Here is a 27,990-nt window from a genome sequence, read left to right on the forward strand (position 1 = left end):
CGTCACCCCGTGGGTGGCATAGTCAGTCACTTGTAGGATTAAAAGGCTTTAAAGAACAAGTTAATATAAACCAAAGTCTTCTAATATTGTTGGGCAGGAATGGAAAAGGTGATGTATTTCTGGATTACTCGCTGCCCTGGAGCATTGCCCAAGGAGATCAATATGAACACTTGCTCCAAGCTGCATAGAGAAGGATATTGGTCTACAATGGGGAATTCTCTCTCGGATTCATGTAGAAAACTTATTAAAGCTTCCTAGTTGATCATTAGAGGCAGCAACCAAGGTGACGCCAGCTATAGAAAATTCTGGATTATTACAGATCAGCAGTTATTTTTTTTAAAGGGGGTTTCCAGGATATAAACCTTGAAATCATCTCCTCAGGAAAGGCCATGAATGTTTCATTGGTGGGGGCCCAACCCCCGCTGATTAAAGAATAAAGTGCCGCCCCACCATACTTATATATACAGGCACAGCGGATAGTCTGTATAGAATGGTGTGCCTACTACTGCAGATGGGTTGTTCAGGATTACAAAAACATGGCTGATTCTTTCCAAAAGTAGTGCCACTGCTGTTCACAGGTTGTGTCTGGTATTGCAGCCTAGACTCATTCACTTGGAATTCCAGACACAACCCATGGAAAGGTGTGGCGCTGTTTCTGGAAAAAAGCAGCAATATTTTTCTAGTCCTGGACAACTGCTTTAAATCCTATTCGCCTTCTGCTGATAATCTGGGGTCCCTCTGGCGATGTTATGTTTTGTCCAACCCACCGTCATCTCTATAATCTACACAGACAAAAACTGAAAGAGCGATAGTTATCATATGACACTGCAAAGTTTTTGTGCCAACACTGGGGACTGATTTACACAGTCCTATCGGCAAAGACGTTAAACCGCGATTCCAGAAGGCCTCTGGAGATTGAAGCCTTGGATGCAGCATCCATCTTACGGTTTATATTTTGCTTTTACATTTCCTCTCACAAATTCATGCACCGCAGCAGAGTTTCTAACAGTCTCCTGTGTGTAACTGATCTGAGGGAATGGAGAACATTTATACCTACCTATATTTATAATACAAAAAAAAAAAAATGAATTAAAAGATTAAGAGGACCTGTCACTAGGTCATATGAGTTTAACTGGTTATCTGACCTGAATAGCACGGTCTCCCTGATTCTACCACCGTTTATTTTTCCTGAACCTCCCGTTCCAGAGAGAAGGCCCACTGTTGAGTTGGAGCTAACTTTCTGCAGTCAGCCAACGGGGTGTGGACTACCATCATTCTCCTGAGGTGGACCTAGCTTCCCTGCCTCTGACCAATCAGTGCGAGGCAGCTTCAGAGAGGCCAGGCACAGCGTCATCTTGCGAGATATGGTTCAGACAAGATCACGCTGTGACTGGCTGCTGTGAAGCTGCCTCAAACTGATTGGTCAGAGTCAGCGAAGCTGGATCCACTTCAGGAGAATAAAAGGTAGTTCATGCCCTGTTGGCTAACTATAGAAAATTAGCATATAGTTGGTCAACATAACGAGGGCCATATCTCTTTAACAGTGGGTCCAGAAAAAACAAACAAATCAGCGCTGGAATCAGGGAGACAACGCTATTTAGGTCAGATAACCAGCTCAACTTATATGACCTAGTGACAGGTCCTCTAAATACAACTAAGAACCACAAAGTGGTCAGGAAATTGTATTAATGGGTTGTCCCAAATATAACTTTCATGAGATATTTTAATAAGATAAGTCACAAGTCCCCCATCAATAAAAGAATAGGCTAGTGCCCTTCACAAGTCATCACTATTTAAAAGAAAGTAACATAAGTCTCTTAGGCTACATTCAGACAATCGTTGGCAACCTCGGACGTGAAAAATTGACTTTTTCAAGTCCGAGGTGCACCTGTGGGGGATGAGTTGTCACGGATCCCCCACTGACTAGAGTTTATGGAGGGATGCGTGACACTGAGTGAAATATTTTTTCAAGGACCCTTCACATGCTCTGTTGAAACAACGGTCGTGTGAACGGCCCCATGGTGATACACGCTCGTCTGAATGAGCCCTTAGGCTTCGTTCACATCTGCATCGGGACTCCGTTCATGGGTTCCGTCTGACCTTTCCGCCAGGGAAACCCATGAATGGAATCCAAATGGAAACCATAGGACGAAAACCCTCACACAACGGTAACAAACGGAAACCATTTGTTTTGGATCCGTCACCGTTGAAATCAATTGGTGAAAACGAAAAACCTATTGTTTCCATTCATGTGTTCCCTTGACAAAAAGGTCCGACGTAACCCATGAACAGAGCCCCGATGCAGATGTGAACAAAGCCTTACAGCTCCCCTGTTCGCTCTGCTGACATGTCTGTTTTAGTAAATATTTGTATTCCATAATAAAAATTCTGGAGCATCTTAGAACTCTGCATTGTGCCATTCCTCTGTTATTCCTCCTGGAAATGTATAAATGAATTGACAACTGGGTCATTACCTTTCAACTTGTCAGTAGGTTGTGACCATACACAGTTTCACACCATAAGAACTAATTGGATAGCATCAGAGTTTGTAGGAAATGGGGAATGGTAACACCCTCCTGTAATTTATTAATTTCCAAGAGGAATAACAAAGAACAGTTCTATGAAAAGGTGCTCTAGAATTGTTATTTTATAGGTAATGCAAGTACTTACTAAAAAAGACATTGCAGTAGAGTTGATAAAGCCCTCTAAGTTTTATTTAGGAGCTGTATATTTCACGCCAAGGACTGGATCGGATCAAAGCCCCCTCTATTACCCAGAATGGCTCCTGCTTTGGTAGACCTGGCCCTTCCACGTATTGAACAGACTATCAATCACATGATGTATGGCTAGCCGCAGCTTCCCCTGGCAAAAGCGGATTGCTGGGCTGGCTCAATCTGTAAAGCGGTGGTCTTGATGAAAAACCCCTTTAACTATACTAATTGGTCATATGTAATTTATCCCAAGACATTTCAGAGTTAAGTAGCACAAATCTTATAAGCCAAATCCCAATAACATGTGCGTGTCGGAGGGATACACAGTAATTATTCATCCTGCAGGATTTTAGTCTGATTACTAATAAGACATTTATTTTCTCATTGTCATGCCAAGAGAAGGAAATATTTAGTGACTAAGCCGTACAAATACTGCATTGCGATATCCTGTAGGGAACTTTGCTTTTAGCAACAGAAGGGATGTTCTTATAGCCCATCTACATTGTCATTAAGCCTTCGAGTAAGGAGTCCATGACAAAATATCCGCAAGAGATACTAGATGTAAAGACGCCCATACACATTATATGAAAGGTCGGTTGAATCCTGGCCGAGTATCTAATGTGTATGGTGGTCTCCCAACTATCCCCCGAAAACAGATATCCGGGGAAAGAAAGATCGGGCGTGTTGGTTTTCAACATGCCTGATCCTTTATTCCGACGGGAGGTAAGCCGCTGACAGGGGGGTCTGGCTGTGGCCTATTCCCCTTTTCCCATTGAAGTAAACATGCGCACTCAGCCGAGCCAAGTGTGCATCCGAATAGTGGAGTTGGGAGGAATAACTGTTGGGCATTTGGCTGACCGTTATTTAAAATTTATGGACACCTTAAAGGAGTTCAGTCCCAAACAACTGATGGCCTATCCTCAACATAGGCCATAAATATCTGATCAGTCGGGGTCCAACTCCCGTTACTCCCGCCGATAAGCTGATTTGAATGGGCTGCAGCGCTCGTACGAGCGCAGTTTCCCCATCATTTCCTTTACTGCTCACACTGTGAATCGCCAACACACTTGTAGCGGCAGCTCAGAGTATTACAACCTTCTCCCATTCACTTCAATGAGAGAAGGCTAATACCGTGAACCGCTGCTATAAGTGTTTCAGCGATTTACAGTGCGAGCAGTAAAGAAAGTGAAGGGGAAGCAACGCTCATATGAGCGCTGTGGCCCCTTCAAAACAGCTGATCAGCGGGGGTGCCAGAAGTCGGGCCCCAACTAATCAGATATTGATGGCCTATCCGGGGGACTAACTCGGTGTACGGGTATGCTTGAAACGGCACAGATATCTTGCATTCTGTGGGTGATGCCCGAAGTTGTTAATAGGGGGCAGCCCTGAGGAGTCAGGGGTAATAGGGTATCACCATGTCGTTACTAAAGACTATAACCTTCCAAAACTAAAATAAAGTCTGTTCTTCCACCCTCACAATATATATACCAAAAAGCGACTTTAGGTTTCAAATTAATACGGTTAGCAAAATAAAAAAAGTGTCTAAAATCTGTGACCACTTGTGGATTAGCAGATTATATAATTTAACGGTAAATCACAATAGTACATAAAATTTTAATTTTCCATGGAAAAGCATATTTCTGACTTGATTGAGACCACTCTGCAATGACAGGTGGGCTTCTACTGAATTGTTTCAATTCTATTACATAAATTGCTCTTGACGTGCAGCGAGCGCACCTTGCCAGCATAAGTGAAGACTCTGATGCTGCTATTTTTATCGCCGCTTCACCGCGGGCAGCAATGACAACTAAGCCCCTGACATGCGAATTTGCCATGTAATTTAATTGGCTGCCTATCAGGGACATTGAGGGGGGGGGGGCAGAGATTAGTTGGAGAAGGTAAAAGCAGCAGGATAAAAGAAAAAGCAATTTTTCTGTGGAGTGAATAGTTCCAGATTGGCATGTAATTAAAATCTTGAAATTGGCAGTTTTCTAAATTTATTATTTTTTCCTCTATTTTTGGAAAATAAATATTCGTTTGGGTAGATAAAAGACAAGATTGGTGATGTATGGCCCAATTCAGGACTGTGAAGACAACCCAATAAAGTGAGAACCAGAGCACGATCAGAAACGCTTATTGCTGTATTGATCTGTGGGACATCGGAGCGGATTGGTGATCAAACAATAGGCAAACAGAGGGATAATTGTAAAAATGTCATGCAATGAGAACCGTGTAGGAAGGCGCAGGGTTGAAGCAAGGAGGAAGAGTGTAGTTCATTTATTAGGGGATTGCTATAGATAAGAAGAGATAGAAAGAACAAGGGAGAAAGGGGTTCCCCATTCTGGGGCCTCATTGATTTGCAAGAGAGAGTAGCTACAAAAAGACGGGGCACATCCGTGCATGACAGAGAAAGCCCAATGGGAACTATGTAATTCTTCCTTTCCCCTGCGGTGGCGCTGCAGGGGAATTGAACACGTGCTGTTGAATTCCCCAACAGATCACAATTAATTGTAATGTACCATAAAGACATACATGTGGTCACGGGATTAGGTCACACTGCAATCGGTGTTTACACTGTATGTGGAAGATGGACAACACCAAGTAGTGGCAGAATCGCAATGAGGCATCAATAGGCGAGTAGGTTTCTGGAAGAAACTAAAATCTATTTATTTGACCAGAACCCCTTTAATCGGAGATAAATATTAGACAGTTACGCTTCTGCTAATAACGGCTCAGGCACAACTGCGTCTAACCAATCCCTATCCCGTTCATAATTTTATTTCCACAATCGCAGTCACACACTAGGGCTAGTGTGGACGTAAACTGGAGAATACCCACACGAACAGTCTGATTTACTATGGCTGAATTCACATCTGAATTAGGTTTCTTCCGCTACGTCATAAGAGCAGAACAATGAAAAACTGGAAGCACCAGATCAGTCGCATGATGAACACCAAAAGGGCATGACGGAACCCGCTGACTTTAATGAGTTCTGACGGGTTTCCTACATGGTGTCCGTCGTTTTGCTAGACAAAATATTTTAAATTAAAATTTTATTTTTAGGTCCATGTTCACACACACCGTGTAAATAACATTTTTGAACTGGCCCACAAATCCGCTGTGAAATCATCAAGTGTTACATGCGGATTTTGGTGCAGATTTTACTGCAGTATTTTCACAATAGATAGGGCACTGCAGAATTTCTGTAAGTAAATGGGGTTTGTGTATTGTACAGTACTTCGTTGCAGAATTTCCGTGCGGATCTCGCAACTGAATTTCTGCAACAAGTACGCGATGTGTGAACCAGACTTAAATAGCTGCTCCACAAAAAGAAGGACTAGCGCTGGTATGACCCCATCTCTTGTAAGCAAGAAGGCCTGCATGAGCCTCGGGATGGTTCCTTCCTTCTTTGTTTGCGAATGTGATGGTGCCCCTGGAAAAGATCACACCATCCATTGGAAAGGGTAATAAAGCTCAGTCAGAAAACAAAGACTTACACCACTTGAAGAGTCACTGCCCCTTCAACCAATAAGATCGCAGGGCACAGACCCCCATCGACAACAGCTTCTGACATGCCTTAAGGTGTCCTTTTCTTTTAGGCCTCACGCACCCTTTCCGTCGGCCGTTGAACAGCCGTTATGGACGGTCCCGTCACGCACGGGCTGCACACGAATGGCTTCCGTTTGCAGCCCATTGTTTCACAGACCAAATTCAATGAGAAGGCCGAGACTGTTCCGCCCTACTTTTGATGGAACGGCCAAACAATGGAAGTGTGCATAGCCCCATTGAAATGAATGGATTCAGGGTGCTATCCGTGACAACAACGGATAGCACCCTGAAGGAAAAAAACTGAAGTGGGCATGAGGCCTTAAGGTAATATAGGAGACACATATGGTACATTCACGCTCTATATTAAGAGAGTCAGGAAAATTTAAGGGCAGGAAGTTTTTGAGGTCACCCTGTCTAATGGATTGAGGAAATGTCTAAACATCCTGCTTTGACAAGTACTCAGCCGACATTGGCACATCATATACTAAATAATGTACAGTATATGGAGGTTTGCTGTCATCCCAGAATAACAGAATGCGGTGTTCTGTGTCCTCATTAGTCCCACGCCATGACCCGCTGACACCGCAGGCCTCAAAGTGTCTTCTTCAAAACCAGGCCAAAAGAAAGAGCACAGACTGCAAACAAATTACTGAACATTGACATTGCAGTTCTGTGAACAAATGTCCAAATGTAATCCGTGGGAGTCGCTGCTGATAAAGGGGAAATGCAGCATTGATATCCTAGGTGACATGGACGGTAACTGTGCAATCAGATTGTGCAAATACATAAAGGTCCAGGAGATCTGCAGCTGCTGCTTTGTGCAATGTTCAGATAAAACGGACACTGATAAATGATGAAATATATCTGATGTGATCACCAGCTACCTGTGAGTCCTCTGTAAATATAAGGCGAATAAAAGCCTGATGGACAGGTTTGTAGAATTTATATTATTGCGCTTTCTGCGGGATACAGCATCAAATGTGCTGGAAATTGGTTATTCAGTTACCCCCATCAAGAACTGAATACAAACTTAAAAGGGTTGTCCAGGAACGGACAACTAATGACCTATCCACATAGGTCATCTGTATATGATCGGTGGGGGTCCGATACCCAGACCCTGCACCGATCAGCTGATATTCAAGTGAATAGGAGCCATCTGGTTCCGAATACTGCATACCTTGCATAACAGAGGTAGCTGATCGGCTGCCGGTGTCAGACCCCCACCGATCATATACGGTTTACCTATTCTATGGATAGGTCATCAGTTGTCCGTGCCTGGACAACCCCTTTAAGGCCAGGATCACATACGCAGTGTTGATGCAGTTATTGTCTACATTTTTCAAGCCAAAGTCAAAAGTGGATCTAAAAAAAGGAAAGGTATAAAAGAGAGTCAAAAACCGTAACAAAATTGTATGCGATTCGGACCTAAAGGTGACATGGGTCCTTATCTATGTGCATCAATCTGTAAGAGTAATTGAGATTAAGGTTTATTAAGATTACAGTTTATCAAAATAACTGTATCAATTAAAGAATATTCATTGTATAAAATGGTCTCATAAGCAGTTTTGAAATAAGCGGTGTGAAACAGGGAAAGAATTCTAGTCACCACGCAGAACAGGATGCACATGGCATCCTAAGATACTACAGATAAGAAAACATTGTTGTTATTTATGACATTGTTAATTTAAGTAGTTTACTTTAAGTAAAAGTGACGTATATAGCCTATGGTTGTAATTATCTGATTGGTTGATGGTTGTTAACGGAAAGCAAGAAGTTATAAATAAACCTCAAACTCATGGTTTTGAAGGAAATCTGAATGACACACCAAACATTGTCTGTGTCTGGGTTATTCTCCGGCCATATATTGGAATGTTTATATGTATACTTGGAAATTGATCTAATCTATGAGAGCAATTCTGACAAATCTGTAATTTTCACTCCAATGAACATAAAGTAAAAAATTAAATAACTTTGTAAATCGAGTTGATTGAGCACCGTAGAGACAACTGTGGTCAGAGCAGGTTAGTATTTTTCACACAGCATGTTACATATCCCTGAGGAGACAGCGAACATATCACAGCCATCATATCCGTATCAGTCTGAGAAGAGGAGAGGCACAATATAGAGAACTGAAGAGAGGAGAAAGAAAAATAGAACACCCACTGAGCTCGGAATATACAGCCGTGCAAGCAGGCATATCGGAGTGAGCAGGTCTTGAAACTAAAAAAGTGTGAGAGAGCGAGAGAGAGAAAACGAGAGCACGCTCATGCTTCAAAGAAAACGCTCATGAGCTCTTAACTTACAGGTCCACAAGCAGACAAACCAGGTTCTAAAACATAAACAAGCAACAAAGAAATGGCCCAACGATATAAGACAATGTGAAACCCTAAAAGGTACACAGATAAACATCTAAACATTGTTCCTTCAAAAGCTCATGCATACTGGAAAATAAGACATTAAAACATCATTCTAATGAGGTCAACAAGCCCAATAGCGGAGTTTGGAATTTTTGATTCTATCATATCCAGTGTGCATAGCAAAGAGGGAACAGTGCTTACAAGGTTTGATTTTTTTGGATTGGTTTGATAGTCAGGCAGAGAAAGAGGCACTGTATGGAGGAGTGATAAAGCCGATTCACCGAAAAGCCCTCCTAAAAATTGGAAAGTCTCCCTCGGTTTTGTCACAGTAAGGAAAAGAACAGGACACCGAATGTCAATATAGTCACAAAAACAAAACAAAAAAAATTAAATAAACCACACACCATGTATCTCAATTTTATAAATGGAATGTGCAGGGTCCCTAAAAAGCGTCCTATAAGACCGTAGGTTCAGGAACATCTTAATTCCCACGTGAACACATCCATCTTAATATATTACCCCCCTCTGTATGTATGAATAGTAAGGTTTATACAGCCCAGCTGGATACTTCATGTGACAATAAAGAACCATGGGGGAAAAAAAGAAAAAAGAAAGGACATTTCATTCTTCTATTGAAAACAGATCAGAAGATATTAAAGCAACTTATAGACACAATACGTGACAATATATGCAAACAATGCAGAAGATCTGGTAATACGAGGGGTCAGTGTGACCGCAATATTTTCATTGAAGCCCTTTTGAGAAGAATAGTGACGGTTGTGCGTGTCTCATTGCCTGAATGCAATTTTACATTATGTATCATACTGCCTGGAAGATAACAGACTTGCCTACTTTTGAGACGTGACATCCGGGAAATTCCAAAAATGTATGTATGAAGTGGGGCTTGTAGCCACACCCCATTTATATAGGGCACGCACTCAACCTAAAAGAATTCTAGTCACAAGTCGCGTTTATAACCCCTTCATCTGACTCCCTAAAGAAATACAGACGCAGGCTGGTCCCCTAAATAAAGACCCCAGAGAGAGTGCTTCTGCTATGGAAGGAACATCCGTCACAGATCACTTTTGTAAGAAGCTCCTTCTCCTGTGCCGACAACTGAATGACTGTCATGAAATGCGCCTCTTTTTTCAGCAGCTGCAGTGTGTATTATACAGTTCTATGTCCCAAATGCTGCAAAACAAGGTCGCACGCACGCACGCACGCACCTCTGCTTTTTGACTGGGACGTTTCACATCCATGATAAACAGAAATCTCCCTCTTACTCCTTAAAAAGCGTTTCTGCAGCAGCTGGTGTGTGTATTTTAAGTAATAATGTGACCCCCTACTGTAAAGTATATTAGAAGTCATCTAATAGTTCTATGATCTGTATAAATGCACTCAGACCCCTGGAAACCCCTACTGATCAGCACAATGAAGGGGCTGCGACCCCTTAAAAGAAGTTTTGTTGCTACCAACTGCTGACATTACTAGTTAGATATAGGGAAAAGCAGTGGCAGCATCTTACCTCGGTTACATATCTTAGTCCTTGCATAAGTGTAAAAAAAATAAAAAAATGTTTGATACGCCAACGTATGCACATTAGCTTGCAAGGTTGGCATGGCCAGGCAACAGGGGTGCTTCTGGGCTGCTCCCTCAGCGGGTGCGGTATTGTGGTGGCAGGTGCCACCATGCAGTGCTGCAATCTGTAGAGTAGGGACCCACTTAAAGGAGGTCGCCGTGAAGTGGCAAGTGGGCTTATACAATTTGATCAAAACGTTAACAAAGAACCTCCTGTTCATGTTCTTTTGATTAATATTGTGAACGTGCGGTCCTTAGTTTCTCCTCTTCAATTTTAGCTTGCAACTGTCCACCATGTTCAGCATCTGGAGCCATAACCCATTTGCAGTTTACCGACTGCTCCATGAGATCAGGGGCACAAAAAGATCTTCAGGAACTAAGATTAAATCCATTCATATTGCATATCTGAGTACCCCATTAAGAGTCAGGGACCACTGCCGGTCATAGGTTGGTGTCCTGTGCAGTCCCAGTTCCGAATGCCCCCCCCAGATGATATATCCTATATGTATAGCTACATCCTATACAGCTGCCTTTCCAAGGATTTGGTCACAAAGTGTGGTAATGGGGATGAAAGCTCTAGGTGATCAGGTCTTTAGGGCCAGTAGAGTCCCTTCAGTAGGGACAGAGGAATGAGCCCTATGTGACCGCACGGGTCGCACAGCCATAAGGTCAGCCCTGTCCGGGATCAGACAATTACCCTCCTTGTATTAAACGTTTATGTCCTGACAGATAACAAGTCTGCTGCTCACCTTCTTGGTGTAATCCATGGCCTTCAAGATAGACAAATTGAGTGTCTCCAATGAAGAGAGGACATCTTCATAGTCTCCCATGTGATTTGCAAAATAATCTGTAAAGACAGAAACCCAGGTCAGAAATGTGTGTTGAACTAGTGAAGTACATGAAATATCTGTAAAGGATCTGTTCTCATTGATGGTTTCATGTTCTGTGTGACTGCTAAAGGTTTCTCTGATAAAGTATTGAATGATTTGGCCCATTAAAAGATCTCATGGCTGGAAATCAGAACTATGGTCACAATCACAGTCACAGACCGATGAGGGAGACATGCACATCTAATTTACAGCATATGTTGCCATTAACACAAAAGAAAAGGGTTTAGAAGGTACGTCCACTTTCAGCCACCATTTTACACTTTATATACAGAGTTAAAAAGGGGTTGTCCAGGGAATAAAACTATTTAAAAAAAAAAGCACAAAAATGTACAAAAACATAAAAAAAAGCCGTTCTCATCCCATTGATACCCCGCCGCTTCTTTTCTGCCGTTGCCGGACTCTACTTCCTGCTGCAGCCATGATGTGTTGACACAGGGACACGTGAACGCTGCAGCCAATCACTGGCTGCATCAGTGACCGGTGGGACCAAGTGGAGGTGTAATGGGAGCAGTGGGGGATCAGTAAGGAGAGTATGGCTTTATTTTTTTATGTTTGTACAGCGATTTAAAAAAAATAAAAATATATATATATTTTTTTTATTCCCTGGACAACCCCTTTAAAATGCATAAAAAGTTGAGTAAATTTGTAAATAGGTTGGGGCATATTTACCTAGATCTAGTTTCATACACTAGTCTTAATACAGTGACTGGAGTAAAATCTGCAAAAAAAATTTACAGACTGCGCTGTTGATTCTTTAAAAAACAAAAAAACGGAAACCTTGTGGAACGGAGACAAACAAACCATTAGCAGCGTAAGCGTTACCACTGAAATCAATCAATGGTGATGCAAATGGAAGCTATGGTTTCCGTTTGCCTTTCAGTTGATGGGTTCCTCCGACGATACCCATCAACGGAAAGCGAATGCTGATGTGAACAGGCCCTTACTTATCTTGTACTAATCTGGAGTCCCAGTCTGTACTATAGTCCAGTGCTTTACAGTTCTGCAGGATTCAGACCTGAAGTCCCCCCAGCATTCTGTCCTTGTTCAATACCCATGCTTAGCCTGATCTGGTGATTTGATTTTTGGAAGTGTACTATTTGCATCGCTCTGCAGTATAGGAGCTAAGCTGTGAGGGCTGTCTCTGATGACAAATTTGTTGTTTGTTTCTAAAGGCAACCAGCAGAACTGCAAATGCAGCTCTAGGGTATACATGCTGTTACTCAGGATCAGTACAAGATGAGACTATGTACTCAACTGTAATATGGTGTTCAACGGTGGAAAAAGTTCTATTATGCTCGACTGAGAGGACAGATAAGGGGGATCTTACCACATAGCTCTCTGGTATCCACATTGCTGCAGCATAAGAGAAGTAAGGAAGGAAAACAGCGGTCAGTAACAGAAAAGTATCTCACTGGACAAACAAAACCACGTGTATAAACAGGGCATCACGGATGTAAATTTCTAAGCAGTACTAGAAGACCACTGCATCGGTTTCATTCAGTCATATTTATAGTTACCATCGTACAAATACAATTCAGACCGCAGCTGGCACAATTATGGCATGATGCATACATGCCAACAGTCCTGAATTAGCAGGATCGTCCTACATAAGTGTTAAAAACGGAGGTACGCTTTAAACGCAAGGTCCTACAAAGTGCTCAATGTAACAAGTTCTTCCAGGAACGTCTGGTCAGACTGGCGCCTTGACCGCGAAGGGAAAAAAAATCCCCGTCTGTAGATTGCGAATATGTTACAAAAACAAAATTACGAGGAGTGCAAAGCAAGTATTTAAAAGATAATTGGATTTCTACCTAGGGACCCCAATTATTGTAGAACCAAAGTAGTATTACCTGGGCCCATTCATCTGTCCTCTGGCAAATTTAATTACTCTAAATGGGCTGAAGTGAGAGACAACGCTGAGAAAGCAATGGAATAAATGCAGATCTCATCCGGAAAAGAAAAGGTTAGTACTGAAACACAGGCGCACAAACTATTCCATAGTGGAACCGGGAGGAATGGGTTAACTGGATCGCTCAGCCTGCACTAAAATTTCTATCCCAGAAGGTACGCTTCATCTGACTACACTGCCTGAAAATTAAATTAAAATCTCTGATGCGAAGGGATGTTAATTACTTCCCAAATGAGAATAACTGGAGAGAGGAGCACCTTAACCGGAAGACTGGATGATTTACAACACGACAGTCAACTCAAACCATTGTACTACAGTCACTGTAGTCTATGAACACTCAAAAATCTACTTCCCTGTAGTACCCAACTGTCCCGAGGTGTAATTTTACGCGTCGCTGTCAAAAGACGGCACGTAAAAAGACGCCTCCGTCAAAGAAGTGCATGTCACTTCTTGGGACGTTTTTGAAGCAGTTTTTCATGGACGCCATTGAAAAACAGCTCCAATAACGGCTGTAAAATACGCCGCGAAAAACGCAAGTTGTTAAAAAACGTCTGAAAATCAGGAGCTATGACCGTAGCATGGAACAGGCATCACTAGAGAAGTCAGCAGATTTTACGCTGGGTACGGTCAGTATAGGGATAATGTAAAATGCAGAGTGTGGTACGAATGTTTGATGTGACGGATTTGATTCTGCGATCCAATGGTAAATATCTGGTATGTGGAGTTAATAAATTGCCTATTTAGGCGCAGAGGGGTGATTTGATGAGCAAGTGTCCATCTTCTCACAAAAACCCGGCATATGACAAAATCAGAGAGGAGGTGATAACATGAACAAAAGTCATGTTGTCTAAAGCGATACAGGGACAGAAAGAGGATCACTAATCCTTCTCCTCCCCCTGCACGCTGCCAGTACGTCGCTCACTGCCCCATCTCACACAGACTGAAGTGAGTGCTGCAAGTATATGCTGCTCTCACTTCAGTCTGCTCTAGGTCAGGCTAGATCGCAGTTAGAGCCGTGATCGTCTGGTTTTAAAGCTGCGATCTAGCATGAGCTAGAGCCTTTAGTATCAAATACGTATCAGTTACATCCTTGGCTACTGAAGAAGTACTTGGTGGGGAAAGAGTAATGTTATTTACTACAAGGTGTTGAACCTTTTAAAAAGGTATTATATAGTTCAACAATAGCTGAAATGGTGAGTTGGTCTAGGATATTTATTCCACAAAAGACAATTCAACAGCCAAATCAGAATTGAATGCAAAGCAGTTGCAAAATATAAAACACATTTTAGCCGTTTTCAATCAGATCTATGCAGGCCACAAAAAAAACAACTCAAGAAACTAGTAACATCCCCCCCCCCCCTAATGAAAGATATGTTCTGATATTTTATTCAGCATTAGAACGTTCATCATTATGTTTAATCAATGTTTATTGAGTTTAAGAGAAATAAACAAACCATTATAGGTCTCGCAGGACCTAGTAATAGACAAACAATAAACATGTCAAAGACCAGTAAACAATCACCCCCTCCTGTTCGGTAGAGAGAGGAGATAAAGAGGAAAAGACAAAACAGAGACCGATAAAAGGCAGAAAAAAAACCAGACAGACAGACGGACAGAGACCGACAAAGACGAGGTGTAATGTGTGGCTTTTCAAGGACAACCATGGCTGGTTTGAATTCTTAGCGGACTATTCCTCCATGCAGTATATATGAAATAACTTCTCTTGCCGTTCTCCCATGTGAGAGGTGTGTGTGGTATGCCGGTGGCATGTTATAACTGAATGGGATCTGGTAGTCTGGTAAGCAAATTGTAGAACGCTTTTCTTTTGAAGGGCAATCGGACCAGGTACGAATGAGACCAGAGCTGTCTGAGGAGAGAGTTGTCCACAATCCTCCCGATGATCTTTTGAGAGGTTTAAAAAGGTTGTTTTTTTTTGCTGGAAACCCACCAAAAATGTAACATTGTGCTCCTCTCAGTTCCACAATGCCAACAAGTCTTTGGGTTAATTAGCATGAAGTCGCGATAGAGATCAGTACCAGCTTTTTAAACATTTCAAAGAGAAATACTTGAGCGACGCAAGACAGAGTTTACGCGAAAAAATGGCTTTTGCCAATCTGAGGATGATAGCGAGACTCCTATCTAGTGTTCCTAGGCCTGAACAAATTCAGGGCTATTTCCGCTTGTGACTTATAGGAGGATGTTGTATAGAAGGCATAACACATGTCAAGGTGGGAACAACAAGAAGAGATTTTCAAAAGACGTAGGGGTGGAATGAAAAGAGCACTGTTCTCCGCGAGAATACAAGATTCTAACTGTGTATTCCAGCCAAAATAAACCAGCTGAGGGAAGAATGTCCATCATTAAAGGTCATTTCTGACTATTTAGAATTAGATCGCTTGAATCCTTACACATGCTGAAAAAATGGGCAAGTATAAGGATCTAAACGACTTTGACGAGGGCCAAAATGTGATGGCTAGACAACGGTTTCCAGATATGCAGTGGTTAGAACCTATCAACAGAAATCCAAGAAAAGAAAACTGGCGAACCAACAACCAAGTCATGGGCACCCAAGGCTTATTGATGCGTGTGGGGAATCAAGGCTAGCCTTGCCTATCTGGTCTGATACCACTGATAGGCAAGGCTAGCCTTCTTTCCTCAATCTTGTCGGATACCACAGATAGGCAAGGCTAGCTTGCTATGAAAGGTGTCAGAACACAGTGCAAAGCAGCTTGCCAAGTTTAGTGCTGCAAAGCCACCATCTGGTCAGAATGCGAATTCTGACACCTGTCCATTGCCAAAAGGGCACATGTGAGCATCGGAACTAAACCATTGAGTAACGGAAGGAGGTGGTCTGGTCTGATGAATCATGTTTTCTTCAACATCGTGTGGACGGCCGGGTACGTATGCGCAGCTTGCCTAGGGAAGAGATTGCACCAGGATACACTGTGGGAAGCAGACAAGCCGGTGGGGGCAGTGTGATGCTCTGGGCAATGTTCTGCTGGGAGACCTTGGGTCCTGGTATCCATGTAGATGTTACTTCGACACGTACCAACTACCTAAACATTGTTGCAGACCAAGTACACCTCTTCGTGGCACCTGTCTTTCCTAAGGGCAGTGGCCACTTTCAGGCAGATAATGTGCCCTGCCAGGCTTGCTCCAAAATTGTTCAGGAATGGTTTGAGGAACATGACAAAAGAGTTCAAGGCGTTGACTTGGCCGAGCATCTCTGGGATGTGCTGGAAAAACAAAATCGGATTCATGGGAGGCCGCACCTCAAAGCTTACAGGACATAAAGGATCTGCTGATAACGTCTTGGTTCCATCATACTTGTGGAGTTCGTGCCTCAACAGGTCAGAGCTGTTCTGGAGACACGAGGGGGACTTATATAATATTAGGTTTTAATTTTATGGCTGCACAGTATATTTTATATATCCATTTTAAGATTGTTCGGATTATTCCTGTCCCACATACTGTATTCTTTTTGGTCTGTACCGACTCCAAACAGACTTTGCTGTACTGACGATATTCTGTATGCAAATAACAGATTATTAAACCAACAGGATAACGCACATTTCACCCTTCACATCCCAGAATCCATGGTATGCATGAAAAGATAAATCATGGGAGCTGCAGTACTGTGCAAAAGTTAAAACCCTGCTTTTCTTTATTTGATTTCCAATTATAAAAGCTATAGGAGACCGATTAATTTTTCAGACAAATTTAGACAAAAATATACCATAAAGTCAGTTTGTAATTTATCCACTGTTAATTTTTGTGCACCCACCTGCTACTTCAACTCTTCCATCCTTTCAATCTTAAAGCCAACAATTTACAGTTGTGCTCTTCCGACAAAAAGTTGATCGCACAATAACATTATCGAGAAAATCTCCACACTTGCGTGATCCTGTCTATACCTTCATTGTGAGAAGACAACTCATCAGAAAAGTAGCCATTGCTCAAAGAACAAAAAAAAAAAAAAAAAAAAGGAAAGACTTGTCTCCAACCCCCAGTGAAGCAGAGTGGAGGATCAATGAACGTTTGGAGAGTAAGAACATCTGTAGTTGGTGATCTGTTTTTGATTGAAGACATCATGAATGGTGATAAATTCAAAGTTTAATACATTATACAAAACCCTCTGGTAATTCTACAGCCATAACAACCTGAAGAACACTGCTGTGAAGATCAGGAAGCACCTAACTAGGAAGCTGCTGGTGTCCTCAGTGGACTCCCAACAAAGCCCAGACACCATCATTAAAGGGAAAGGTGTCACGAAATTATTATTTTTTTTTATATAATATTGCTTTTAGTATGTTATTAAAATAAATTTTATTTATTTGTGTTCTTGTGTTGTACTTTTGAATTTTTTCTTACTTTTACTTCTCTATGGGGGCTGCCATTTTTTTTTCATCTCTGTATGTGTCGATTAACGACACATACAGGAGATGGAATACAGCACATACATCCCCATAGAGGATGCGAACGGGAGCCGTTCTTCACTATAGCGTACTCCCTCTGTGTGGGAACGGCGCATGCGCCGCTCCCACACAGACCAAAAGGAAGGTCTTCAGCAGAGCGAAATCCGGCTCCATTTTCATGTGGATCGGAAGCCGCAGCCGGACAGTAAGATGTAGACTTCAGGTCGCGGCTTCCGGTCCACAGCGAAGACGCAAAGTATAGGAGCGGAGGCGGCAGCAGGAGCAGGTAAGTTGTGTATGTGATGTGTGTATTATGTTTGGTCATGTTATACTATCGGATTACCACTGTATCTAATCCTCCTACACTGTGCATTCGCTCAGAAAATGGCAGCACACAGTTTAGGAGGTTTGAAGATTCAACCCCCTCCTTCTCCTGGCACTAGCCAGGATAAGGGAGGGTGGATTGTGTGAGGACACTAGAGCGAGTGTGTCAACCCCAAATTTGTAGCATAAAGCAATGAGGCTGCTTTACCACATTGCCAATGCTGCAATTTTGGGAATTGCTCCCTCTAGTGACCAGCATATGGAAATGTTATAAATTAGAATTTCTCACTGTTTAACTAAAAAAAAATAAAAAAATTCTAGCGACACATTCCCTTTAAAAGTGTTAGCATTTACCTAAATAGGAAGAAGCAGAAAATGTTCTGCACAGACCCTATATGGAGGTACATGAAGTCCCTAAGGGTCTATATTATGGACCCATAGGTACTTGTATGCCAACGTAGTGTCTACATGAGAAACCGTATTGATTAAAGGGGTTGTCCCACCTGTACCATCACGTTTCTTAAAGAGACTGTCACCACATTATAAGTGTCCTATCTCCTACATAAGGAGATCGGCGCTATAATGTAGGCGACAGCAGTGCTTTTTATTTAGAAAAACTATCTATTTTTACCACGTTATGAGCGATTTTAGCTTTATGCTAATGACTTTCTTAATGCCCAACTGGGCGTGTTTTTACTTTAGACCAAGTGGGCGTTGTACAGAGGAGTGTGTGACGCTGACCAATCATTGCACTTTTCTCCATTAATTTAGTCAGCGTATAGGGATCCTGCTAGATCAGTATGTGCTGTCTTAGGCTGGATTCACACGAGCATGTTCGGTCCGTAAAGCACGGAACGTATTTCGGCCACAAGTCCCGGACCGAACACACTGCAGGGAGCCGGGCTCCTAGTATCATAGTAATGTACGATGCTAGGAGTCCCTGCCTCACTGCGGGACAACTGTCCCATACTGTAATCATGTTTTCAGTACAGGACAGTCGTTCCACATAGAGGCAGGGACTCCTAGCGTCGTATATAACTATGCTAGGAGCCCGGCTCCCGTCAGTGTGTTCGGTCCGGGACTTGCGGCCGAAATACGTTCCATCCTTTACGGACCGAACATGCTCGTGTAAATCCAGCCTAAGGCCCCATGCACGCGACCGTGCCCGCAATCACGGCCCGCGATTGTGAGCACGGCCGGCCACCGACTGCCACCCACATTTTCGGGCCGTGCTCCCATACAAAGTATGGAAGCCCGGCCCGCAAAATGCAAACGAATGGACATGTTCCATAATTTTCGGAACATTTCTACGGCACGGACACCCATCCGTAGCGCTACGGAAAGGTGTCCGCATTCAATGAAAGTGAATGGGTCCATTCTTGCGGACCACAATTGCGGTCCACAAAAACTGAGGTTTTTTACGGTCGTGTGCATGGGTCATTAACGATACTGAAGTGTTTAGACAGTGAATAGATATTCCTTCCAGCCAGGACGGGATGTCTATGCACAATACCTACACTACGGGAACATTTCTGTGATACTTACAGCAGAGCAAAGCGTAATCTCGCGAGATCACGCTGTAAATGACAGGTTACAGTGAGATTACGCCTGCTCTGCTGTAAGTACCACAGAAACAGTAACGAAGTGCAGCGATCGTGAATAGACATCACGTCCTGGCTGGAAGGAATGTCTATTCACTGTCTAAACACTACAGTAACATTAATGTGTTAGTATAAGACAGCACATACTGATCTAGCAGGATCCCTATGCGCTGAAAAAATGAATGGAGAGGAGTGCATGATGCCGATTGGTCAGCGTCATACACTCCTCTGTACAACGCCCACTTGGTCTAAAGCAAAAACACGCCCAGTTGGGCATTAAGCAACTCATTAGCATAAATCTAAAATCGCTCATAACGTGGTAAAAATAGATTGTTTTTCTAAATAAAAACCACTGCCGTCACCTACATTATAGCGCCGATCTTATGATGTAGGAGATTGTCACCACATTATACGTGCTCTGAGTCTCTTTAATTAGGATCCACTCGTAATAAGGCAATCGGCACAAGTTTAGGAGCTGAAACCCTTGGCGCTCAGCTGTAAAGAGGCTCTGTCACCACATTATAAGTGCCCTATCTCCTACATAATCTGATCTGTAATGTAGATAAGTGGTTTTTATTTTGAAAAACTATCATTTTTGATCAAGTTATGAGCAATTTTAGATTTAGAAGTGTATGACGCTGACCAATCAGTGATCAGCGTCATATACTTCTCATTGTTCCAGCCCATTGTTCCAGTGTGATTGTGTGGTGAAAGAAGCTTGGCTGGAACAATGAGAAGTGTATGACACCGATTGGTCAGCGTCATACACTTCTCTTCACACTGCCCAGTTGGTAAAAAGTAAAAACACGCCCAGTTGTCTATTAAGAAACTAATTAGCATAAATCTAAAATTGCTCATAGCTTGCTCAAAAATGATCGTTTTTCAAAATAAAAAAAACACTTATCTACATTAAAGTGCCGATCAGATTATGTAGGAGATAGGGCACTTATAATCTGGTGACAGAGCCTCTTTAAATCACTTGGGGAAGAGATAGATTATAGATAGCTTGAGACAGGTTCTGTGACGAACCGAAATGTCGCTCACTTGTGGTGAATAAATCCACCCTTTTTCATCTACTCAGAAGTCCTGGTTACTTTGCGCTATGGTTTTTGTGTATGTATGTATGTATGTATGTATGTATGTATGTATGTATGTATGTATGTATGTATATATTACACACACACACACACGTAAATGTGGCATTGCATATTGCAATAAGGGAGTATCAAAAGCTAGTGCTTTCTATATGCAAATATTGCACTTCACTTCTCATTGAGCACCTTTGACCAGACAGAAGTATCAAGATGCATGCACATAAGCACTACCCTAACCCATAGAATTTGTCTAAGTAGAAAAATATTTATATAAAGCTATAAGCTACTAGTTCGCCCTGAAGTCTCGATCACGACGAATATATGTAAATGGACAAGACGTGAGTAAACAAACATTGTCATGACCTCTAAGATCAGCACTCATGGATACAGGTATTTCTTCCATCAAAACTCTTGCACAACTAAGGCAAATGGAAACCATTTCTCCCGGATCCGCAACCATTGAAATCAATGGTGATGCAAACGCAAACCTATGGTTTCCGTTTGTTTCAGTCATGGTTCCGTTCAAGGTTTCCCCTGACGGAAAGCTCTGACGGAACGCCTGAACGGAGACCCGATGAAGACGTGAACGAAGTCTAAAGTATTCTATCCTCATCCCTTTAATAATGGATCCCATTAGTTATCCAGATAGGTACACTGAATATGACCATTTCTGGTAAACTTTGGGAAATGACAAATTCCTGTAAATATATTAAAAGGGGTTATTCAGGATTAGAAAAAAGGATCAGCTTTTCTCCATGTGCTTGTTTTTGGTGTTACAGCTCATCCCCATTTAAAGAGGCTCTGTCACCAGATTTTCAAACCCCTATCTCGTATTGCAGCAGATCGGCGCTGCAATGTAGATAACAGTAACGTTTTTTGTTTTTTTTTAAAAACGAGCATTTTTGGCCAAGTTATGAGCATTTTTATATTTATGCAAATGAGCCTTTAACCCCTTGAGTACCCAGCTCATTTTGGCCTTGAGGACCAGACCCATTTTTTCAAATCTGACATGTATCACTTTATGTGGTAATAACTCCGGAATGCTTTTACCTATCCAATTGATTCTGAGATTGTTTTCTCGTGACATATTGTACTTTAGTTTAGTGCAAAAATTTGGTCGATAAATTCATTGCTTATTTGTGAAAAACACCAACATTTAGCGAAAATATGAAGAAATTATTATTTTTCCCATTTTAAATGTATCTGCTTGTAAAACAGATGGTAATACCACACAAAATAGTTACCAATTAACATCTCCCATATGTCTACTTTATGTTTGCATCGTTTTTTGAACATTCTTTTATTTTTCTATGACCTCACAAGGCTTAGAACTTTAGCAGCAATTTCTCATATTTTTAAGAAAATTTCAAAAAGCGATTTTTTCAGGGACGAGTTCAGTTCTGAAGTGGTTTTCAGTGCCCTATATATTAGAAACCCCCATAAAACACCCCATTTTGAAAACTGCACCCCTCAAAGTATCTAAAACAGCATTCAGAAAGTGTTTCAACTCTTTAGGCGTTTTACAGGAATTGAAGGAAAGTAGAGCTGAAATTTTCAAATTTCATTTTTTTTTACAAAATTCATGTGTAATACATTTTCTTCTGTACCACAGAAGGTTTTACCTGAGAAACGCAACTCAATATTTATTGCCCAGGTTCTGCAGTTTTTAGAAATATCCCACATGTGGCCCTAGTGTGATAATGGACTGAAACACAGGCCTCAGAAGCAAAGGAGCACCTCTTGGATTTTGGGGCCTCCTTTTTTCAGAATATATTTTAGGCACCATGTCAGGTTTGAAGAGGTCTTGTGGTGCCAAAACAGTGGAAACCCCCAAAAGTGACCCCCATTTTTTAAACTACACCCCTCAGGGAATTTATCTAGGGGTATAGTTAGCATTTTGACCCCACAGGTATTTTGCTATATTTTCTGGAGTTAGTCTGTGAAAATGAAAATCTACTTTTTTTCTGGAAAAACGTAAAAATTTCTAATTTTTGCAAGAAATAAAGGAGAGAAAGCACCCCAACATTTGTAAAGCAATTTCTCGCGATTACGGAAATACCCCATATGTGGTAATAAACTGCTGTTTGGACCCACAGCAGGGCTCAGAAGGGAGGGAGCGCCATTTGGATTTTGGAGCTCTGATTTTGCTGGATTGGTTTTCGGTGCCGTGTCACGTTTGCAACGCCCTGGAGGGACCTAAACAGTGGAATCCCCCCAAAAGTGACTCCATTTTGGAAACTATACCCCTCAAGGAATTTTTCTAGTGGTATAGTTATCATTTTGACCCCACAGGTTTTTTGCTGAATTTATTGGAATTAGTCTGTGAAGATGAAAAGAGACTTTTTTTTGGAAAAAACACAGAATTTTCTAATTTTTATAAGGAATAAAGGAGAAAAAGCACCTCAACATTTGTAAAGCAATTTCTCCTGATTACGGAAATACCCCATATGTGGTAATAAACTGCTGTTTGGACCCACGGCAGGGCTCAGAAGGGACGGAGCACCATTTGGATTTTGCAGCTCAGATTTTGCTGAATTGGTTTCTGGGGGCCATGTCGCATTTGCAGAGTCCCTGAAGTACCAGTACAGTAGAAATTCCCCAGATGTGATCCCAATTTGGAGACTATACACCTGAAAGAATTAAATTAGAGGTGTAGTGAGCATTTTGAGCCCTCAGGTGTTTTATAGATTTTATTAGAATTGGTCCGTAAAATATAACCTGTAGCTTTAGCTCAGAATTTTTCATTTCCACAAGGAATACAGGAGAAAAGACACCCCAAAATGTGTTACACAATTTCTCCTGATTACGGAAATACCCCATATGTGGTTGTAAACGGCTATTTGGACATACGGCAAGGGTCTAAACGGAAAAAGTGAAATTTCGTTTTTGGAGTGGAGATTTTACAAAATTTGTTTTTGACGCCAATGCTGCATTGCGCTGAGGTACGAGTACAGTGAAAACTCCCGAGAAGTGACCCCATTTAGGAAACTACACCCCTCAAGGAATTCATCTAGAAGTGTAGTGAGCATTTTGACCCCCAAAGGTTTTGCAGAAATTAGTGCACAGTGGATGTTGCAGATTGAAAATTGACATTTTCCACATATATGCTATTTCAGTGCCCAATGCGTTGGGCCCAGCTTGTACCACTGGAGACATACGCCCCATAAATTGTTAAACTGTTCTCCAGAGTACGGTAATACCCCATATGTGGTCATAAACTGCTGTTTGGGCACACTGCCAGGCCCAGAAGGAGCGCCATTTGGCTTTTGGAGCGCAGATTTTGCTTGGTAGTAGTTTTGTTTAGTGTTTTACTGGTGTTTCAGCTTATAATCTGGGGGCATATGTAATCTGTGCGGAGTACATAAATTTTTTGCGTGACACACTGTCGTTTTTATTGGTACCATGTTTGGCTACGCGCGACTTTTTGATCACTTTTTATTCCATTTTTTTGGAAACAACGTGACCAAAAAAGGAAATTCTGCCATTGTTTTTTATGGTATTTTTTTTACGGTGTTGACCGTGCGGGATAAATAATATGATATTTTTTTAGGTCAGGCCGATACGAACGCGGCGATACCTATTATGTCTAGTTTTTGTCTTTTTTTTCATTTTTTTTCTAATTATAAAGGGCTTGATCAGGGAAACAAGGCGATTATTGTTTTTATTACGTAAAACTTGTATTTATTTATTTATCTAAAACATTTTTTTTACTTTTTTTTCACTTTTTATTTTACACATACTAGGGGACTGGAAGATCTGATCTTCTGATCCCCTGCACAATACACTGCACTACTTCTGTATGTACTGATGTAGTGCAGTGTATTGTAACTGTCACTTTACAACTGACAGTTGAGCCTATTACGTCCTGCCTTGGGCAGGACCTAATAGGCTCCCGTACCTGGCAACCAGGAAGCCGTTGCTAGGCTTCCTGGTTGCCATTGCAACCATCAGAACCCCGCGATTTTTCGCGGGGGGGCAATGGGGTGCAGAGGGAGCCCCCTCCCTCTGTATCAATCACTTAAATGCCGCTGTCGCTATTGACAGCGGCATTTAAGGGGTTAAACTACAGCGATCGGAGAGGACAGTGATCGCTGTAGTTGCAGTGGGATGTCGGCTGTATATTACAGCCGACATCCGATGAAGATGGAGCGAGCACAGCTCCTGTGCCCGCTTCATCCTCAGGGCGTTACTATACGCCCATTTTCGGGAAGGGGTTAATATAAAGTGTTTTTTTTTTTTTTACACCGCTTTCTCTGATCTCCTCACGTATCTCACAGAAGTGAGGAGATCAGAGAAAGTGACAGGAGCTTTCTCCTGCAGACAACGTCACAGACGGCTGTGATTGGTCAGTCTTCAGAGACTGACCAATCACAGCAATCGCCGGCATTGGGGACTGCTAATTGGTCCCCAGGCCGGTGGTAGAGACGGTTAGCTGTCAATGACAGCTGCCGCCGCTGTTCTGTCCCTATGTGATTTCACATAGTGACAGTTTATTCCTGCGCCGTAATAGTACGTCGAAGGTACGCTGGCATAAGTGGCCAGCGACGTACTATTACGTCAAAGGTACGCAAGGGGTTAAGTACAAGTGGGCGTGTATTGTGTGTGTACATCTGGGCGTTTTTACTACTTTTACTAGCTGGGCGTTGTGAATAGAAGTGTATGATGCTGACGAATCAGCATCATCCACTTCTCTTCGTCAACACCCAGCTTCTGGCAGTGCACAGACACACAGCGTGTTCTCGAGAGATCACACTGACGTCACTTCCTGCCCCAGGTCCTGCATTGTGTCGGACGAGCGAGGACACATCGGCACCAGAGGCTACATCGACTTACCTGCAAACGCTGATGCTGCTGCAGAATCAACTGTAGCCTCTGTCGCCTGGTGCCGATGTGTCCTCGCTCGCCCGACACGATGCAGGACCTGGGGCAGGAAGTGACGTCACAGCGTGATCTCTCGAGAACACGCTGTGTGTCTGTGCACTGCCAGAAGCTGGGTGTTGACGAAGAGAAGTGGATGATGCTGATTCGTCAGCATCATACACTTCTATTCACAACGCCCAGCTAGTAAAAGTAGTAAAAACGCCCAGATGTACACACACAATACACGCCCACTTGTACTTAAAGGCTCATTTGCATAAATATAAAAATGCTCATAACTTGGCCAAAAATGCTCGTTTTTAAAAAAAAACAAAAAACGTTACTGTTATCTACATTGCAGCGCCGATCTGCTGCAATACGAGATAGGGGTTTGAAAATCTGGTGACAGAGCCTCTTTAAGTCAATGCAGCGGAGCTGCAATACCACACAGTGCCCATGTAAAAGAGTGGCACTATTTAAAAAAGGAGACCCTTTTTATTAATCCTAGCCCACTCCAACATAACAGTAATGCAAACGTGAACAAACTGGGGGATCTGCTGACCAAATATCTACCGTAATCTAAATCCAATCACTGCGTAGAAAGTTTCGAAGGGTGACATGCTAGACAGCCACATAACTTAATGCATTTCTAATTATTGTTCTAGTAGTTCCCTAATGTAACGTTATTATTGAAGTCATCCCTCGACCTTCAGATAATAACCTCTGCAACCAGAAGGGCTCTGAAGAATCTCCATGTTTGACCGGCAGCTCGATAAGCAAACGAAGGGGTCCAGACTACAAACAACCCTACACCCTATTAACAATATAATGTTTTGTATACTTTTCCCTTCTGCCATTCTAACCCAGATTACAGATTAAAATAATAAAAAAAAAAAACATAGCGTATTATAGGCAATTGTAAATCTTCTTTTCTGAAAATAAAAATGAGATGCGCAGCAGATTGAGCAGACATCCCAGGAGTGAAATCCTTCCCGTGAATATATAGGAAATCTACGCAGATAAAAGTTAATGGGATTTTGAGTGAAGAGCCCTCCATAAAGGAGTAGATAATAGGCTGCTGGCTGTAAGCGTGGGGACTGGGGAGATAACAGCACGGCTCCGGCCGTTAATTTACATCTTCACCATACTGCACCCTTCTACCGGAGAGGTCGTCACCAAATACAATTTAATTCCAGAACCCACTTAAGGCATCTTATAAATTGTTACATGCTGTTGAGCGATCTTGTTCAAAAGTTATTACCTGATAAGATGACAGACTTTCTGCCTTTTGATGTACTCTAGCCACAAGGTGGTCTGGTGTTCTGGAAAAGGCTGTGAAGGTTGTGAGGGGGATATAGCAGTTTCATTAATTAAGAAATATCTAACGGGTAGGCAAAGCGGAGACGAGGAGTAGACAATCGTATAGGACGCCATGGGGGCGGGGGGATTAATGGATTGAAGATCACAATCCTCAGGATGCAAAATATAGATTCTAGAAATTGTTCAGGAAGCGGGGTGACCAGGGACAATTAAAGGAATGATTGTCCATTAGACAGCGGGGGCGTATTCCGAAACTTCTGCTTTGGGCATTGTTTAGAGCCTGTCCCGTCCTTGCTGGTAAGGCTCTTGTATTCGGGATTCTTTATCTTTTACAAATTTATCATAGAATGGAGGAACGGAAAGCTCAAAGGTTTAAGATGCAAAAATCAGCAGGAGCCATGCTGATACTTAGGGCTCATTCAGATGAGCGTGTATCACGTCCGTGTGATGGCAGTTAAAACAACGGCCGTCACACGGACGCATGTATTTCAATGGGACCGTTCACACGACCGTTGTTTCAACGGAGCGTCTGAATGGTCTTTGGAAAAAAAAATAATTAGGACATGTCCTATTTTACTGTGTGTCACGCATCCCTCTATAGATTCTAGTCCCGCCCGGGTGCACCTCGGCCGTGAAAAACCGTTACATTTTCACGTCCGAGGTTGCTGATGCTCATCTGAATGTAGCCTTACTGGTGTTAAATTTACAATCCATTAGATCATGTGAGCAGTGCTCGGGCTGAGGCCTTCACCCTGGCAGGAAGGCAAGCTCCATGTTTAGGTTTGGAAAGGCAGACAGAATTTATTTTATCATACAAATTTAGTTTCCTTTGCTCTAATGTGAATAAAGCTAGACTGACTGGATTATTTCTGTGGAGAAAATGTGTTTAGTGCCCGTTTCATTGCGTGTCCGTCTAGCATCTACCTGGAAGCCATCAGGCCAATAAAGCCGGCCACACACATGGGAACACAAACCCCAACACAGAAACACATAACAAATAAAAACACAGACCACTTTAACTTTGGAAAATATAGGCCGCGATGTTTATTAAGGGTTACCAAAGAATAAATATTTAATTACCACATAACCATAAAATTATTGAAAATTCATGAATCAATCATCATAAAAATATTTTACCAAGTCCCCCTAGCATTAGTTGGGAGACTAAACCCCACTAGAAAACATCGTGACAAGGAAGGATTTAAAAAAAAAAAAAAAAAAAAAAAGAAGAAGAAGGAGGGGAGGGTGGGCGGGGGCTTTCCTTCAAAATCTTCTGCAAATGGCCCCGACCGCCACTGAACACCGGAATATAAAGGGGAATTCTTCCCGCTGTTGCCACTCAATACCCAATCAGGGGAAAGCGCGGGCTTCACAAGCTCCAGCTG

The 27,990-nt window shown here is 42.3% G+C and overlaps 1 protein-coding gene across 2 annotated transcripts in view; it reads right to left on the bottom strand.

The window, feature by feature from the left end:
• The window catches only part of NECAB2 (N-terminal EF-hand calcium binding protein 2), a 110,060-nt gene that overhangs the window by 31,327 nt on the left and 50,743 nt on the right, over positions 1-27,990 (bottom strand). For both annotated transcript variants that reach the window (XM_075837563.1, XM_075837562.1), the window contains exons 4-5: positions 12,413-12,438; positions 10,945-11,042 (exon numbers count right to left, since the gene is read on the bottom strand). In XM_075837563.1, the coding sequence (XP_075693678.1) occupies positions 10,945-11,042; positions 12,413-12,438 (124 nt within the window). The remainder of the gene's footprint in view (positions 1-10,944; positions 11,043-12,412; positions 12,439-27,990) is intronic.

This window comes from Rhinoderma darwinii, chromosome 9 (assembly GCF_050947455.1).
Source record: "Rhinoderma darwinii isolate aRhiDar2 chromosome 9, aRhiDar2.hap1, whole genome shotgun sequence".
Lineage (NCBI taxonomy): Eukaryota > Metazoa > Chordata > Amphibia > Anura > Rhinodermatidae > Rhinoderma > Rhinoderma darwinii.